The sequence below is a fragment of the Diadema antillarum genome, unplaced genomic scaffold (assembly GCF_040938485.1).
Source record: "Diadema antillarum isolate AM-2024a unplaced genomic scaffold, OU_Dant_1.0 scf00000049, whole genome shotgun sequence".
Lineage (NCBI taxonomy): Eukaryota > Metazoa > Echinodermata > Echinoidea > Diadematoida > Diadematidae > Diadema > Diadema antillarum.
In genome coordinates this window covers 2233286-2248452 of record NW_027270938.1, presented here as the reverse complement: position 1 = coordinate 2248452, position 15167 = coordinate 2233286, and the positions used below count along the sequence as shown (strand labels likewise).

Here is a 15167-nt window from a genome sequence, read left to right as displayed (position 1 = left end):
TGTAATTTGTACTTTCTCATCAAAAGTTGTTACAAAATTCTGTTAAAGATTTCTACAGGTGTATTTTTGTTGTTATAGAACAGATAAGTATCAAACCTTAGGTGTCAAACAAAAGCCCAAACCTATTTACCAGTGAGACTTAATGAATGCCATCTGTGATAAACACGTGAAAACAGATGGCTGATGCATACATGTGACACATGTTATTGAAGTACTTCACAAATTACATAACACTGTATTGTAAAATTGAGTGTGCCACAATTTTTGCCTCTGTGTTTCTCAGATGAAGTCCTCTACAATGAATTCTTTTGTTACTTTATACACATACTAATGCTTGGCAGGTAACCATTTCAACTTTTAAAACTTATCATCCAGGAAAACACAAACTCAAGCAGATAAAACTTATTAAAAGATTCTGAAAATCAAATACAAAAGGATGAGCATAACATATCATGCAAATCAACTACATACTACTCTTAAATACAAAATACATGTGTATAGATAAACTAGGTTGTTTTGTGGGACATTTCTTTTTAATATCAAAGAAAAAAAAAGACAAAAACACAGATTTGCACTTTTCCAGCACCTAACCTTTCTTCATACACTCGACATATGCAAACAGTACTTCTTATTTCTAGTGAAAAATTTCTCATATCTACAAGTTTTTAGAGCCTACATGTGGTATTTTCAAAGTTTTGGATTAAATTTGTTCTGAAATATGAAGAAATCTAAACTGAAGGTGACTTGGCACTAACATAAACTTTGTTCACATTAGAACAAGCCACAGCTAGTTTATCAGGGTCAATTCGGGGTACCGCCAATATGCAAAGCATCATTGCAGAGCCCTGACACAGATGCACTGTGGGATAGCTAGCTCAGTAGCATTGCCACTTCTGTTTGTGTAGTTACGTATATTCTTTCACATACGGTGGCAATGCAATCAATGCATGCGGTTCGTTCATTACTATTCATTTCTTTGCTTTGAACTTTGCGTAAAAGGAGTTTACAGGTTTTCAATCATACTGATTTGCAGCCATTCAAGTCACGGGTTGTCACTGCGATGCTGCAATGCGCTGGTCACAAGATAAGCAAAGGAATCTCCAAAAATCCCCCTGAATGAAGGGCATAACCTGGTTTGGTTGGTTTGTACGCTCACATAATACTGCACTTCTCAAACTAATTCTGTCCAAGGCCCACTTTGGCTCCTATACATTTTTTTTTTAGGCCTAGTTGATCGAATACAAATCTTTTTTGGCCAACAGCAAATGCTGTTCGCACGTTGCTCTGGTGGGCAAGATGCAGCCAAGACCAGACCCACATTGCGCATCTGGAACAGGACTGGCCAGGAGACATTTGCATACTGGCGGTACCCCAAATATGACGAGACATCTGACACTTTTAACTTACCAGTAAAAAGACTATCGAAAAGGAAGAATGTCCAGGCCACTGACAAGACAACGGAATGGATTTTCATGCTCCTTTCACGGGCACAACTAAAGGAGAATTGTTGGCATTTGATGCTTTCTAAATTTTGCTAATTGTCATAAAAATGATGATACCTGTGCACACAGAATACATAATACAAGTATATCTGACATTGTGCTTCTGGAACTGTCAATTTATTGTCATTAAATTGACAAAGATCGATGGGACGGCTACGAAAGAAGTCCAAAACGTGATGCATGTATCACATGTTTACAAAGCCCCTCATGTGATCGAACTACCAAAAAGCAATCTTAATGACACTTTTGCGTCCATTATTGAAGCACTTTCACACTCATTGTGATAAAGCACAATAAACACTGGCTTTAGAAGTTTAAAAGAGATGGAAGAGACTCCCTTAGATGCTACTGAATTTTACCAAGATGCAGATGATATTTATAAAGAGAAATGAACCATCTTACCCACATGAATAAAGTGAAACTTTTACTTTTGAGGTATATTTCTGTAAATGAAACTATATATCACAATGGACAGATTATGATACACTGTTGTTTTAGTGTCCCACAGTGAAAATCAGTTATGCACGTTGTGCGTCTTGGGCATTTTTGGTGTGCACTTCACGGTAATATCAATGAAGTTGTGGACTTGTATAAATTGATCTTCATTTGAATAGACTTTAAATGTACTTTCCAGATGTAATCCCCTCCTTCCAAACGTTCTAACTGGGGTCTGATTTTATTACCTCACCAATTCTGCAGCTGAGGTGGACCGTCCATCATTCTCTGCAAAATCATATGCCAGCAAAATCATATGCCAGCAAAAAGAGAGATAATGTTTTAGTTTTCTGCAAATTCAACTGCCTTTGCCTCAAAATGGGGGCCAACTGGTCTGGCTGACGGCTTCACATCTCGGCTGACTGGTGAAGAAAGTTGTGTGCCAAAGTTTGCCCGTGTTGCTTCCGGGCATCTCCCTAGTTCTCCTGCTTCGATGGGGCATCAAAGTCTCCGACAAGATCTAGCAGATGTGAACATAAGTCAAGAGAGAGAGGGAAAGTCATCACTTTGTAACGGAGCAAAGTCAAGCAGTGCAGTCAGATAATAAGCCTTGCAGCAGCCTAGGCAGTACAAAATTAATGGATGTTCATGTAAGGATATGTCAGAGTTGTTAAAAGACCCATCTTTAAGAGCTGCAAAACGAGAGAAAAAATGTTTATCAATAACCTACAATATTTGTATTCAAGAGTATAAAATCACTGACTGGATTACCTATACTACATATCTAGCATGAGGTTTGATACATCAATGTCAACTTCTGTTTGAATTGTATCATAGTTATGATTTTCAGTATGATTAAGCCTTTGATTATGAATGCACATATCTTTTATTCATACCCTTCTTGATTGTCTGTAACATCATGCTGAGATATTTAGATTCCATGAAATAATATTTATTTCTGTGTGCATCATCGAGTAGGTAGCGAAACTTTAAAATATGATCCCCCAAATCTAAATGGTCTAATCTCTGAAGGGCCCTGGAGTTACCTATCCACCTGTAAAATCCAATTTATTATTATTATTTAATTACCACACAACATGTGTAACTTCACCATCTGCCCTTGTATTCAGCCTATTTTCACCCAAATTCAGTAAACTGCCCCATTTAGAACTCCTTGCCTCACTGTATGCACTGCTGGTTTGGCCTATTGTATGCTGCAAGAGTACCAGGGCCCCGTTTCATAAAGCTGTTCGTAAAGTTACGAACAACTTACGAGCGACTGGTGATCAGTCCTGATGTGCTATACTTATCAGAATTTTCCTAATTCAGCACAAGAACTGATCACCAGTCGCTCGCAAGTCGTTCGTAACTTTACAAACAGCTTTATGAAACATACCCCAGGATACCCAGGCTTTACTAGGCTATTTTCTGATCATGTTACTCCACTGCATGAACTCTTTTGTCTTCCGATTCCACTTCCATTCGATCAGTCATTCTCACTCATTCAGAAACTTGTAGCAAACTACTACGCTTCATTTGGATTAATGAACTTTCTTTTATTGATTTTAACAATGAGTGACACTGAACATGTCTTCCAACTATCTAATCTACAGCAATTCCATCAGCAAATGACACAGCGTAACTTTCTCATGTCATCTAACGGAAAGGAGAAATTACTTTGTACATAGCTGTAACTAGGAGTACAATCCAACAGAATATACAACCCCCAGTGAGAGTAGAAATAACTTGAAAAATTGTATGCCTCTTGTGGGTTCTACAGCAGCTCTCTGGTGTGTCTGCCTTCTTCACTACTACAGTACACTAGTATGTATTTCTTTCAAAATCAGAACAAAAGGTGGCACTATTCTTGATATATCTGCAGTAACATTCCAGCCCCTTAATTTTGAAAAGGCTTGCTGGTGAAAATTACCACCTTCTTTGGCATTGTACCATGGTAAACAACAATTTGTTCCAAATGAAATGAAATCCACCTTAAACCACTTTCAATACTCTAGGCTTTACATTAAAAACCTTCCATGTTCTACTCTCAAACAAGCAAATGTAAACTGATGTCAACTACATGTATGTACTGTACTCCTGCAGCAAACTAGAACAAATATAAGACAGATAACCCAATGCTATTTTGGGTTTGGTACTTTAAAGTGCTCTGATTTATGAGCACCCTACTCAAACAATACAGGGGAATCTGCTTACATAATGAGACAAGAGACCCGCGGGTCTAGCGCTCACCTGAGTATCGCAAGTTCACCTTTCACGCAGTCACTAATCTAAATTATTCACAGCTCTACCAAAATTTGACCAGGCATTCTCAAGTAGAAGATGAAAATGTACAATAAGGGCCCAATTTTTTTAAGATTCCTTAATTTGGGGGAATTGGGGCCTCCTGGGGCCCTCTGGGTGGGGCATGGTGCCCATTTTGATAAATTGAGATCCTGACCCCCTAGGGATGCTACCTGCCAAGTTTGACAAAAATCCATCATGAGGTTTTCAGGAAGAAGATGAAAATGTACAATTCAGGCCCCCATTTGGACCCTTCCAACCACCCCCCCCCCCCCCCCTACCCAAGAGGGGCACCCCTGGATCTCCTATGAACAAACTTGAAACTACAGTCATTAATGTACTCACTCATAGTATTATCTCAGCTCTATAACTTCTGATTCTAGAGAAGATTTATAAAGATTCCTTCATTTGGGGGGGGGGGGGGGGGGGGTTGGGACCCCTGGGGGCCCCCTGGGTGTGGCATGGTGCCCATTTTAACAAATTGAGATCCTATCCCCCTAGGGATGCTACCTGCCACGTTTGGTGAAAATGAGTCATGGGGTTCTCAAGAAGAAGATAAAAATGTACAATTTAGGCCCCCGTTAGAATCCCTCCTCACCCCCTCCCCTGGGTCCCAAGGGGGGCACCCCTGATTCTGCCATGAACAAACTTGAAACTACAGTCATCAATGTACTAACTCATAGTATTAACTTAGCTCTATCACTTCTGGTTCTAGAGAAGAAGATTTTTGCGGATTCCTTAATCTTGGGGGGTTTGGGCCAACTGGGGGCCCCCTGGGTGGGGCATGGTGCCCATTTTAACAAATTGAGTTCCTAACCCCCTAGGGATGCTACCTGCCAAGTTTGGTGAAAATGGGTCATGGGGTTCTCAAGAAGAAGATAAAAATGTACAATTTAGGCCCCATTAGAACCCTTCCCCACCCCCCTCCCCTGGGTCCCAAGGGGGGCACCCCTGATTCTGCCATGAACAAACTTGAAACTACAGTCATCAATGTACTAACTCATAGTATTAACTTAGCTCTATCACTTCTGGTTCTAGAGAAGAAGATTTTTACAGATTCCTTAATTTTTGGGGGTTTGGGCCCCCCTGGGGGCCCCCTGGGTGGGGCATGGTGCCCATTTTAACAAATTGAGTTCCTAACCCCCTAGGGATGCTACCTGCCAAGTTTGATGAAAATCGGTCTTGGGGTTTTCAAGAAGAAGATGAAAATGTAAAAAGTTTACGCACGACGCACGACGGACGACGGACGACGGACGACGGACGACGGACGACGGACGACGGACGCCGGACAAAGGGCGATCGCAATAGCTCACTTGAGCCTTTGGCTCAGGTGAGCTAAAAAGTCATCTGGTCCCAACTAACTTTGCATGTTAACCAATGGGAAATTACAGTTTATTTTACTGTGAGATAAATTCTGAGCCTAAAAAAAAAAGAGACAATTTTTTGAATACGTTTAAATTTTCATTGAGACAACTCAGACAAGAAAAGCTGTTTGTAGCCATGAAAACTGTTTGCGACTTTGATTACAAGTGTTAAACAATGACAAAACCTAAAATTTGCTATATTTGCAAACATTAGTCATTCAATTAGATACTGCAAAACAAGAATGTGTGCATCTTAATTAATTTCGCAAGAGCCACGATTCACAAAATTGAAATGCACGTGAAAGTTCTTGTCCATACTACATGCATTGAATGCCATTAACAATTGGTAAAACTATCAGCAACGCTACGAAGGCAGTTGGCTCCAATTCATGAAAATTTCATGCCACAAATATCGTTTTACAGTACCCCCTTTTTGTATCTTTTGATGATGAGAGAAATCGAATTGAATTGAATTGAATTACTGAAACTTCACCAGTCTATACACTCGAGACACAGTGAACAGTTCCAGCAAGTTTATTTTTATATATCACTTGACATCTACGTAATATGTTATACATATACTAAGCAAAAAATAAAAATTACATAAATAAATAAATAAATAAATAAATAAAAAAGATAATAAAATGCAAACAAGCAAGATACAAAATATGATATAAATACAATCATGACTACAAAAGTGTGTCAGCATATCTATAAAAGACAATTTTCAATAACATGTGAAATATTGAGGAAACACAAAAGCAAAGCTTGTAACCCCAGGCTCCAGGAAAAAACTAGAAATGTCGCTATGGCGACTGGTATGCCTCCGCCATAATGCATGGTCCTCCTAATAGGTCTATAGTACAATGTCTTGACAATGTGCGATGAAAATTTCACATACTTAGCAAAAATATCAAAATGACATTTGTCACAGATGTGCTGAATGTTCACTTTCCTTGAACTAGGTTTAATTGGATGAAAAGCCAAATACCAAATAGTATGTGTTTCTAAATCAGAAAAAGAGGTGGCATTACTCATGATTTATCTGCAGTAACACACGTTTGATTTCAAGGGGGGATCGGAGGTACCAATAAAATTTCAAACTGTTTGAATTTTTTTGGAAAGATAAACTCATACCCTATAGTATAAAACATTCATTTTCCACTAAATATAGGGCTCACACGGGTAAATAGTTCCCCATAGAGACATGTGTTAAAATTCAAATTAAAAACTAGAAATGTCGCTATGGCGACTGGTATGCCTCCGCCATAATGCATGATTCTCCTAATAGGTCTAGATAGTACATGTGGACAATGTGTGATTACATTCTCACAAAATTGGCAAAATAATAAAATGACAAGTTTGTCACAAATGTGTTGAATGTTCACCTTCCTTGACCTAGGTTTAATTGGATGAATAGGAGAGCATGTATTTTGGATTTAAGGATTTCAACTTGACTTTGACCCATTCATACGTTTATGCATTGAGTAATTTTCAAGGTATGGAAACAAAGTGCAATTTCTGTATTGAATAGTAAAATTGTTACCATTTTCATCTGGCCTTTGACCCTAAAATTCATAAGATAATCACTGTCAGGCAGAACATGCATAAATATGTACAAGTAGTACGTTTCAAGATAACTTGAGCCACTTCCGAGATATGGAGGAAAAATTAGTTCAGCACTTTCATTTGATCTTAGACCTTTTCACCTTTGAGGCAAAAACAAAAGAAAAAAAGACTTTCAAGAGAATCTCTATTAGGTTATACATACACCAAGTGTAAAAAAAATAATAATCCTAATGCTTTGCATAAACATGAGGGAAATAGTTACATTTTGAAGTGTTGCCCTTGACCTTTGACCCCATGAACCCTAAATTCTCTAGATAATCACTGCCAGTCAGTACATGTATATATACTATGTTCCATAAAGATACCTTGAACAATTTCCAAGGTACGATTGTACAGAGAAACAAGAGACCCGCGGGTCTAGCGCTCACCTGAGTATCGCAAGTTCATCTTTCACGCAGTCACTAATCTAAATTATTCACAGCTCTACCAAAATTTGACCAGGCATTCTCAAGTAGAAGATGAAAATGTACAATAAGGGCCCAATTTTTTAAAGATTCCTTAATTTGGGAGGATTGGGGCCCTCTGGGGCCCTCTGGGTGGGGTGAGATCCTGACCCCCTAGGGATGCTACCTGCCAAGTTTGATGAAAATCCATCATGAGGTTTTCAGGAAGAAGATGAAAATGTACAATTCAGGCCCCCATTTGGACCTTCCCAACCAACCCCCAACCCCCCCCCCCCCCCCCCCCCGCCCCCAAGAGGGGCGCCCCTGGATCTCCTATGAACAAACTTGAAACTACAGTCATTAATGTACTCACTCATAGTATTACCTCAGCTCTATAACTTTTGATTCTAGAGAAGATTTTTTAAGATTCCTTCATTTGGGGGGTTTGGGCCCCCCTGGGGGCCCCCTGGGTGGGGCATGGTGCCCATTTTAACAAATTGAGTTCCTAACCCCCTAGGCATGCTACCTGCCAAGTTTGGTGAAAATGGGTCATGGGGTTCTCAAGAAGAAGATGAAAATGTACAATTTAGGCCCCATTAGAACCCCTCCCCACCCCCCTCCCCTGGGTCCCAAGGGGGGCACCCCTGATTCTGCCATGAACAAACTTGAAACTACAGTCATCAATGTACTAACTCAGAGTATTAACTTAGCTCTATCACTTCTGGTTCTAGAGAAGAAGATTTTTACAGATTCCTTAATTTTGGGGGGTTTGGGCCCCCCTGGGGGCCCCCTGGGTGGGGCATGGTGCCCATTTTAACAAATTGAGTTCCTAACCCCCTAGGGCTGCTACCTGCCAAGTTTGATGAAAATCGGTCTTGGGGTTTTCAAGAAGAAGATGAAAATGTAAAAAGTTTACGCACGACGGACGACGGACGACGGACGACGGACGACGGACGACGGACGACGCACGACGGACGCCGGACGAAGGGCGATCGCAATAGCTCACTTGAGCCTTTGGCTCAGGTGAGCTAAAAAGGTGAAGTTTTAATATTTTTACTTGACCTTTTGACCTTTGACCTTTGACCGCATGACCCAAACTTTCACCAGAGAATCTTAATTGGGTAATACATGTATACACTAAGTTTCAAGAAAATATCTTCAGGCATTGCATAGATATGGTGGAAATAGTGAAATTTTATGTATTTGACCTTGACCTTTTGACTTTTGACCTTGAGCATGTGCACCCAAAAGTTGACAGGCACAACTTCACCCCCTAATACACATACATGCCAAGTTTCATTAGGATACCTCAAAAGGTTTTGATTGTTACCCTGTCCACAAAATTCATTACGGACGGACGGAAGAACGGATGGACGGACAACCCGAAAACATAATGCCTCCAGCACCACTTTGTGGCAGAGGCATAAAAAAAGTCTGTAAAATAGCTGGGAGAAATGAGGTCTTTCATCTTCACAAACTGGATAAGTGAGCTATACCCTGTCATCCATCAAATTTCCAAGGCAGGTTCTTCGGCTCAAACTCTGTCCAAGGGTCCGCAAAGCCAGACTACGAGTTCTTTTCACTCAAAAAATCACCTATTTTTCGTACATGCATCCAATGAAATATAGCCCCTTCAAATTCCATGAGAAAAGCTTTCATCTTCAAACCAAAATGCAGTTTGTAGAGGAATTCATATTCAGTATCTAGCGCTATTCAGTTTTATGCCAAACTGCATCAATGATTTTCAATTAATTTTTTTCTTCATTTATTTTGGTATCTTTGGTACAAATTTGTGAAGGGGTCTGGGACATTCCATTTTATTTACAGGTGTGAGCCCTATACATAGTTATGATGAAATAAAATGTCAAACATAGCAGTTTGAGGGCGCGTCTGTGAGTTCCACACGATAAACTCTTTCTATCGCCGAGCCTGGTTCTGCTACTAGAACAAGAGATTGTCGGAGCTTTGCTTGCTGAAACTGAAAATAGTTAACTTAAATCGACAGTGGAAACCATTTTCATCTTCATGGCCACAGGTTTATCAATACATTCACCTTTGAAGTGTTCCTAGCATTCCAAAGAATGTTTGGTAAGATTGAAATCAAACCCACTACAACATTCTGCATGAAATGAATCAGGCCATGCTCGTCGCGTTGCAGTGACATTGGAAAAAAAAAGGTCAGCCAAAACATATAAAAATTGTTCTCCTTGTTGCTAGTTTAACTGCCAATAGCACAATAAACTTGCATTGTTCAAACCATTTCAAAACTATAATTTTCCAAACCTACTAGAGAAATCGGAACATGTCACACTAGAACTGCATTAATTTGCAAAAATCAATCCTCCCAGTAACATCTTTCATGTGTGATTTCACATGGATAGCTGTACACCTTTGGCTTGGTCGATGCATGCACGCTGTGCTATTTTCTTGTTATGACATCTGCATATCATTACCATAAATTAGATCGGAAACAATTTTGGTGCGGAAGCGCTCTCAAACTGCTGTTTGTCACGTTATTCCATACTAACTTCATTTATATAGTGGAAGATGAATGTTTATACTCGAGGGTAAGAGTTTATCTTTCAAAAGATTTACAGTATGAAATTTCATTTGGACTTATTATAAAGTTCCTTTTCAACTGCCAAAAAGGAATTTATAAAAGCTGATTTTCCACTACCGGAAGGGCCAAAAAGGGACAATCCTGTTCCCAATGTGTCTTCCTCAAGGCTATGACGATGTTGCCTTGAATTCACACCCGGCGATTTGTTTCGACCAAACGTACCTGGTACATCCTCGTCTTCCTCGTCGATGGTGTCCGGCTTGACTGCGATCGTCTTGCCGCCGGCCTCCTGGATGGGCATGTCTTGTGGGAGCTTGCTACGGAGAGTTGCATTGTCCATACCCTGCACACATCGACAGCATCAGAGAGAATATTGGGGGAACAAATAAATACCTTGGGCAAATTTACAAAACCTGTATCGTTTGCCGCATGGGAGTACCTCGGAACACCAAAGGGTGCTACAGAATCTTAAAGTGCCTAGGTAGTTAATACAGGGGAGTCCCATTATTGTAAGATCAGATACAATGGAAATGTGCTTTTAATGAGGTAGTACTAACCATAAATCGCCTGGTTCCAACTAATCTTAGCGTATGGGTATGGAAATTCAAAGTTTCTTTTCCTGGGAGATGAACTTCATAATTTGTTAAATAATAATTTACAATTTACATAACAAATACACGATGGAAATGTAATTTCACATTACAGTAGCTTTGGATTGACCGGTGATAAGCAATTCGAGAAGCAATATGGCATTTCTCTCCCTTACACCCCTATTTCCACATCAGGAAAGAGTTAGTCATCACAGCCAAAGGTGACGGATTTTGCCCAAAACTAACCCAAGCTTCTACACCTCATGTAACATACTTGGGTCAAGTACCAACAAAAAATCCACAGAACAGTTTTTCTTCAATCATGATAAGAATCAGGTGGGACAGACAAATGGACAGACAATCCAAAGACATAAGGCCTCCTCCAGGGTGGAGGTGTAGAGCCAACTCCTGCTGAATGGCCCTAAACAACTTACCAACTGGTTCATAATGCCGGGTAACATGTCTGACAGCTGTTTGTTTTCTGCATGTCCACTGATGGCAAATGTGTTGGCCGCTAACGATGCTTGAACTTTGGGGTTGTTGAAGTGAATCACAGTACCATCATCCTTGATCATATTTACCTGGTCAAGGGTAAGAGACATAACGTTTGATCTTTCGAGGATGTAGAGAAATTGATATAATGTGAACACTGCATGCTGCTGATAACCTGCTGCTTACAAGGCTCAAATTTTAGTTTGCTGAAAAACCAGAAATGTTCACATCCATGCCCACATGGAACTTTTGAGGTGCCATGAATTGCAAAACTGTACACTATTATTTATGTTTTTTCTGACTAAAGCCAGTGGCAAATTTCAAGCTGCAATTGTTTCTAGTCTACAGTATTAGGAAATGTATGCAATATCAAACTGTACCATACTATAACCCCCCCCCACCCCACCCTCAACCCCACCCTGAAAATCAATCTTTGTACTAGGATTAAGCACATGAAGAAACATTAGGATTTGCCATTAACTTTTGTGTAGTGAAATGTACATTATGACATGAGATTCTTATTGTTTATTTATTCAGCTACAACGACATTTAGATATAGCGAAACAAAGCTGCCAGTCCCAAGGACTTCGTTATAATGGGAGTCCACTGTGTGTAATTGCTACCATCACTCTTTCCTGAAAAAAAGGTCACCTCCCTGAACTTACCTCTTCAATACCAGGAATATTATTTACAGCTAATTTCTTTAATGAGCTCTGCAATTTCTTGTCGTCTGTTGTGGCCGTCTTGTGGACAACTTTCTTTTTTCTCCTCTGGGTACCCTTGCCACCTATTCTGACTTGCTGCTGAAGCTTGGATAACTTTTCGGGATTCATTTTTGAGATTGTTAAATTTAACAGTTCATGAAATATAAATGCTGGAGAAATCCACACTGTCTGACCTCAGCATGTACGTGATGCCTGCAAATGATAAAAAAAGGGACAATTTTAACAGATTACAACCATTCTTTGATCCATGACAGAAGCATAGTTTTGATACTGTGACAAAAAGCAGTAAAATGCATGATGACCTCTTTCACAAATCATTCATAGGCCTTATCAATACCAAGGTGCAATAGTCTTCTCCAAAATAATACTGTGCAAATTTCTTGTTCACACAATTATTGTAGTTTTATACAAATGTGGAATTTAGCATCTGGAATAAGACTACAGATAAAAAGGAATTCATCCCAAATATACATGTGGATTGAGTAAATGCAGAAATATTAGTAGAACACATCAGTGAAATTTTGAGGAAAATCTGATAATCTGTTCTCAAGTTGTGATTTTATCTTCTTTTTTTTCTCTCTTTTTTTGCGACAAGACCACTGGATCAGAGGACTTACAGGTCATGACATCACATGCACTACAATATAGAGAAAATAACGATAATTCCAGAAATTACGATTTCATATTTTATGGAAAGAACACACTCCATGGACTTACAAGTGTATTACTGAAATACAGTGTATGTAAAGGGTATAATTCATCCTGTTTTCTGAAAGAGGTAGGTCTAGTGCTCTTTCATTCTACTAGAACAAAGAAAATATCAGGCCAATGCTGAATTTTCCTCAGATTATTTTCTTTATATCGAAGAGCATACACAGTTGTACAGTATGTGATGTCATGATCCATACTAGTTTTCTGGGGGGCATTTAAAAGCATTTTGGGGTTGTAGGATATTTTCCTGACAAACTGTTACAAGCTACTGAAATCTCTGCATCTGATTGGCCGAAAGTAAATTTGTCCGACAACTTGGTCTGACAAAATGCTTCATGAAATGCCCCCCTCAAGCAGCGGTCTCATCACCAAAACTTCAAAAATTCAAAACTTCTGAACGGATTGTCCTATTTTCCTCCAACTTTCACTGTCGATATTGAACTGCATTCACTCAATCATCATGTATTTTGGTGCGTAACTTTTGATTGGGTTGTCCAATTTTCTTCCAGCTTTCACTGATATGTTATCGATATTGACATACTGTACACAATTTAGAACTTACAAAGAACGAAGATTATATGTATATGCAGCATGTGCGAACGGTACATCGGGATTTCACACTTTCGGAGCTGCACTAGTACAGCTGCAATCACGTGAACTCCCAATTATTCAAAATGGCTGCTGTCAGTGAAAAACAAAGTACCGTTCGCACACGCTGCATATATTGATATAGCAAAAAATCTTGCACAAGAACAGCATATTTCTCAATTTTTTTTTGTGCTTTTTCAGCAACCCTGATTCTTTAAATTTTAACACGGGACTTTAATAATTTACGCATGCTTTGGAAAAGTTACTCCGATTTTGCATTTTTGATGGTGAAATTTGGGATTTATAAGGATTTTCAGAGGTGACTAAGTACATTTGTAAGTGACTTCCCTGTTGTGAACAACCAGACGACAGTGCCAGTATGTATGTGAAATGATGTGCAGATGTGATAGATTAATGTGTGTTGTGACAATACGATTTATTTGCTGTCTTGTGTCCTGATGATAGTGATAAGTGTCCAGATTCTGGAGGGTGGCTGAAAACTGGTGTTTTTATTCGAACTACAGTCAGAAAAAGTAAAAGTTAAGGCCCAGCAACACTGCACAGCCCAAGGACAAGGTGCTAAATTCTTTTTTTATGCAAAGGAAACAAAAAGACAAATCCAATGCGACCATCTCACTACACTGGACTGACTGGCTGGGCATGAAATTTTAGCATGATCAAAAGGCAAGAAAAGAGATTAGTAACTGGATTTATACAAGTCAGAATACAACATGCGCTATTTTCACTTTCAAGTCAACTTAGAATTATCTAAATTTTACCTCTCGCCGTTATTATTGATCACAAAGACAAACACACACACAGTCACACGCACCAGCTACACGTGTACAACGTATGGCGTACGAGCGGGCGCGACCTGCGACCGGCAGCACGTACACTAACCACGCCAGAGATTGCGGGGAAGATGCCAGGGTAACAACGCTATACAGGGCGGAGGAACGAACTTGCGAATTGACTCAGTCAAACTAGTAGTCATAATATGACATTTCAAAACGATCTTTCACTTTAGCAAGACAAAATTTTGAACTTAACGGTTCATAAGAGTAGCATCGTTAAACACCTAGCTAAGAAAATGATGTTCTCACTTACCTTTAATTCATTTCTCTCAGGTGCGAACTGTGTCGTACGAGCAATCTAAACCACGAGGCTGCATTCACATGAATTCAATATGGCGGATGAGTGACGTCACATATGAGTGTAGAATGATGAAATGTCTACGCAAGAAAATTCATTTTTTTCATCAATCGAATCTAATAAGCAATCAAATAATACATTCACCATTATTTATTATATTCATTGATTTTTAAATCTCCTCAGATATAACTAAGACACGTAATGTTCTTCAATACACCAATGTTGCGCACAATGAATATGCATTTTTAACATGAATATTTATATAAAATGGCAATTACGTTTACTGAATTTTCTTAGATTGTTGTTCGAATTGAGCCCCTCTTTGTCATATAGAGAGCGATAGAATATTTTAAGAAGAAGTAGAATAGCAAATTTGTTTACGAAAATTCCTATAGCCACAATCAAAAGGGAATGTTCTTATCTATCACTCATATGATAATGCAATTATGGTCTCATTGTGCATTTTTCGCTGTATAAATCTTACATGGAACAGCCGGCGCGCTATTCGGAGGATAGCGCGCGAAATGGTGTACGTGAGATGTTGTTGTACATTGCAATACACACTGCACGAATGAATGAACGTCGGAATAGCATGCATAACATTCAAATTGGTTTTGTGCACTGCTGGATCTTTTGTCGCCGTCTACTATACTGTGCATGTGTACGTGTGAGCTATTGCATTGAATGCACTTCATACATGCATTAGCTGTTGCATTAAGTTGTGGAACGTGTTGC

General features: G+C 39.3%; 1 protein-coding gene across 1 annotated transcript; it reads right to left on the bottom strand.

Moving 5' to 3' along the window:
• On the bottom strand, window positions 1-14444 carry LOC139715524 (transcription factor BTF3 homolog 4-like). The gene is made up of 5 exons (XM_071627090.1): window positions 14388-14444; window positions 11922-12173; window positions 11199-11345; window positions 10397-10517; window positions 1-2457 (listed from the first exon to the last, which is right to left on the bottom strand). Exons 2-5 carry the CDS (start codon window positions 12087-12089, stop codon window positions 2414-2416), a joined length of 480 nt encoding a protein of 159 aa, XP_071483191.1. The 5' UTR covers window positions 12090-12173; window positions 14388-14444; the 3' UTR covers window positions 1-2413.
• Between the last annotated feature and the right edge of the window lie 723 nt (window positions 14445-15167).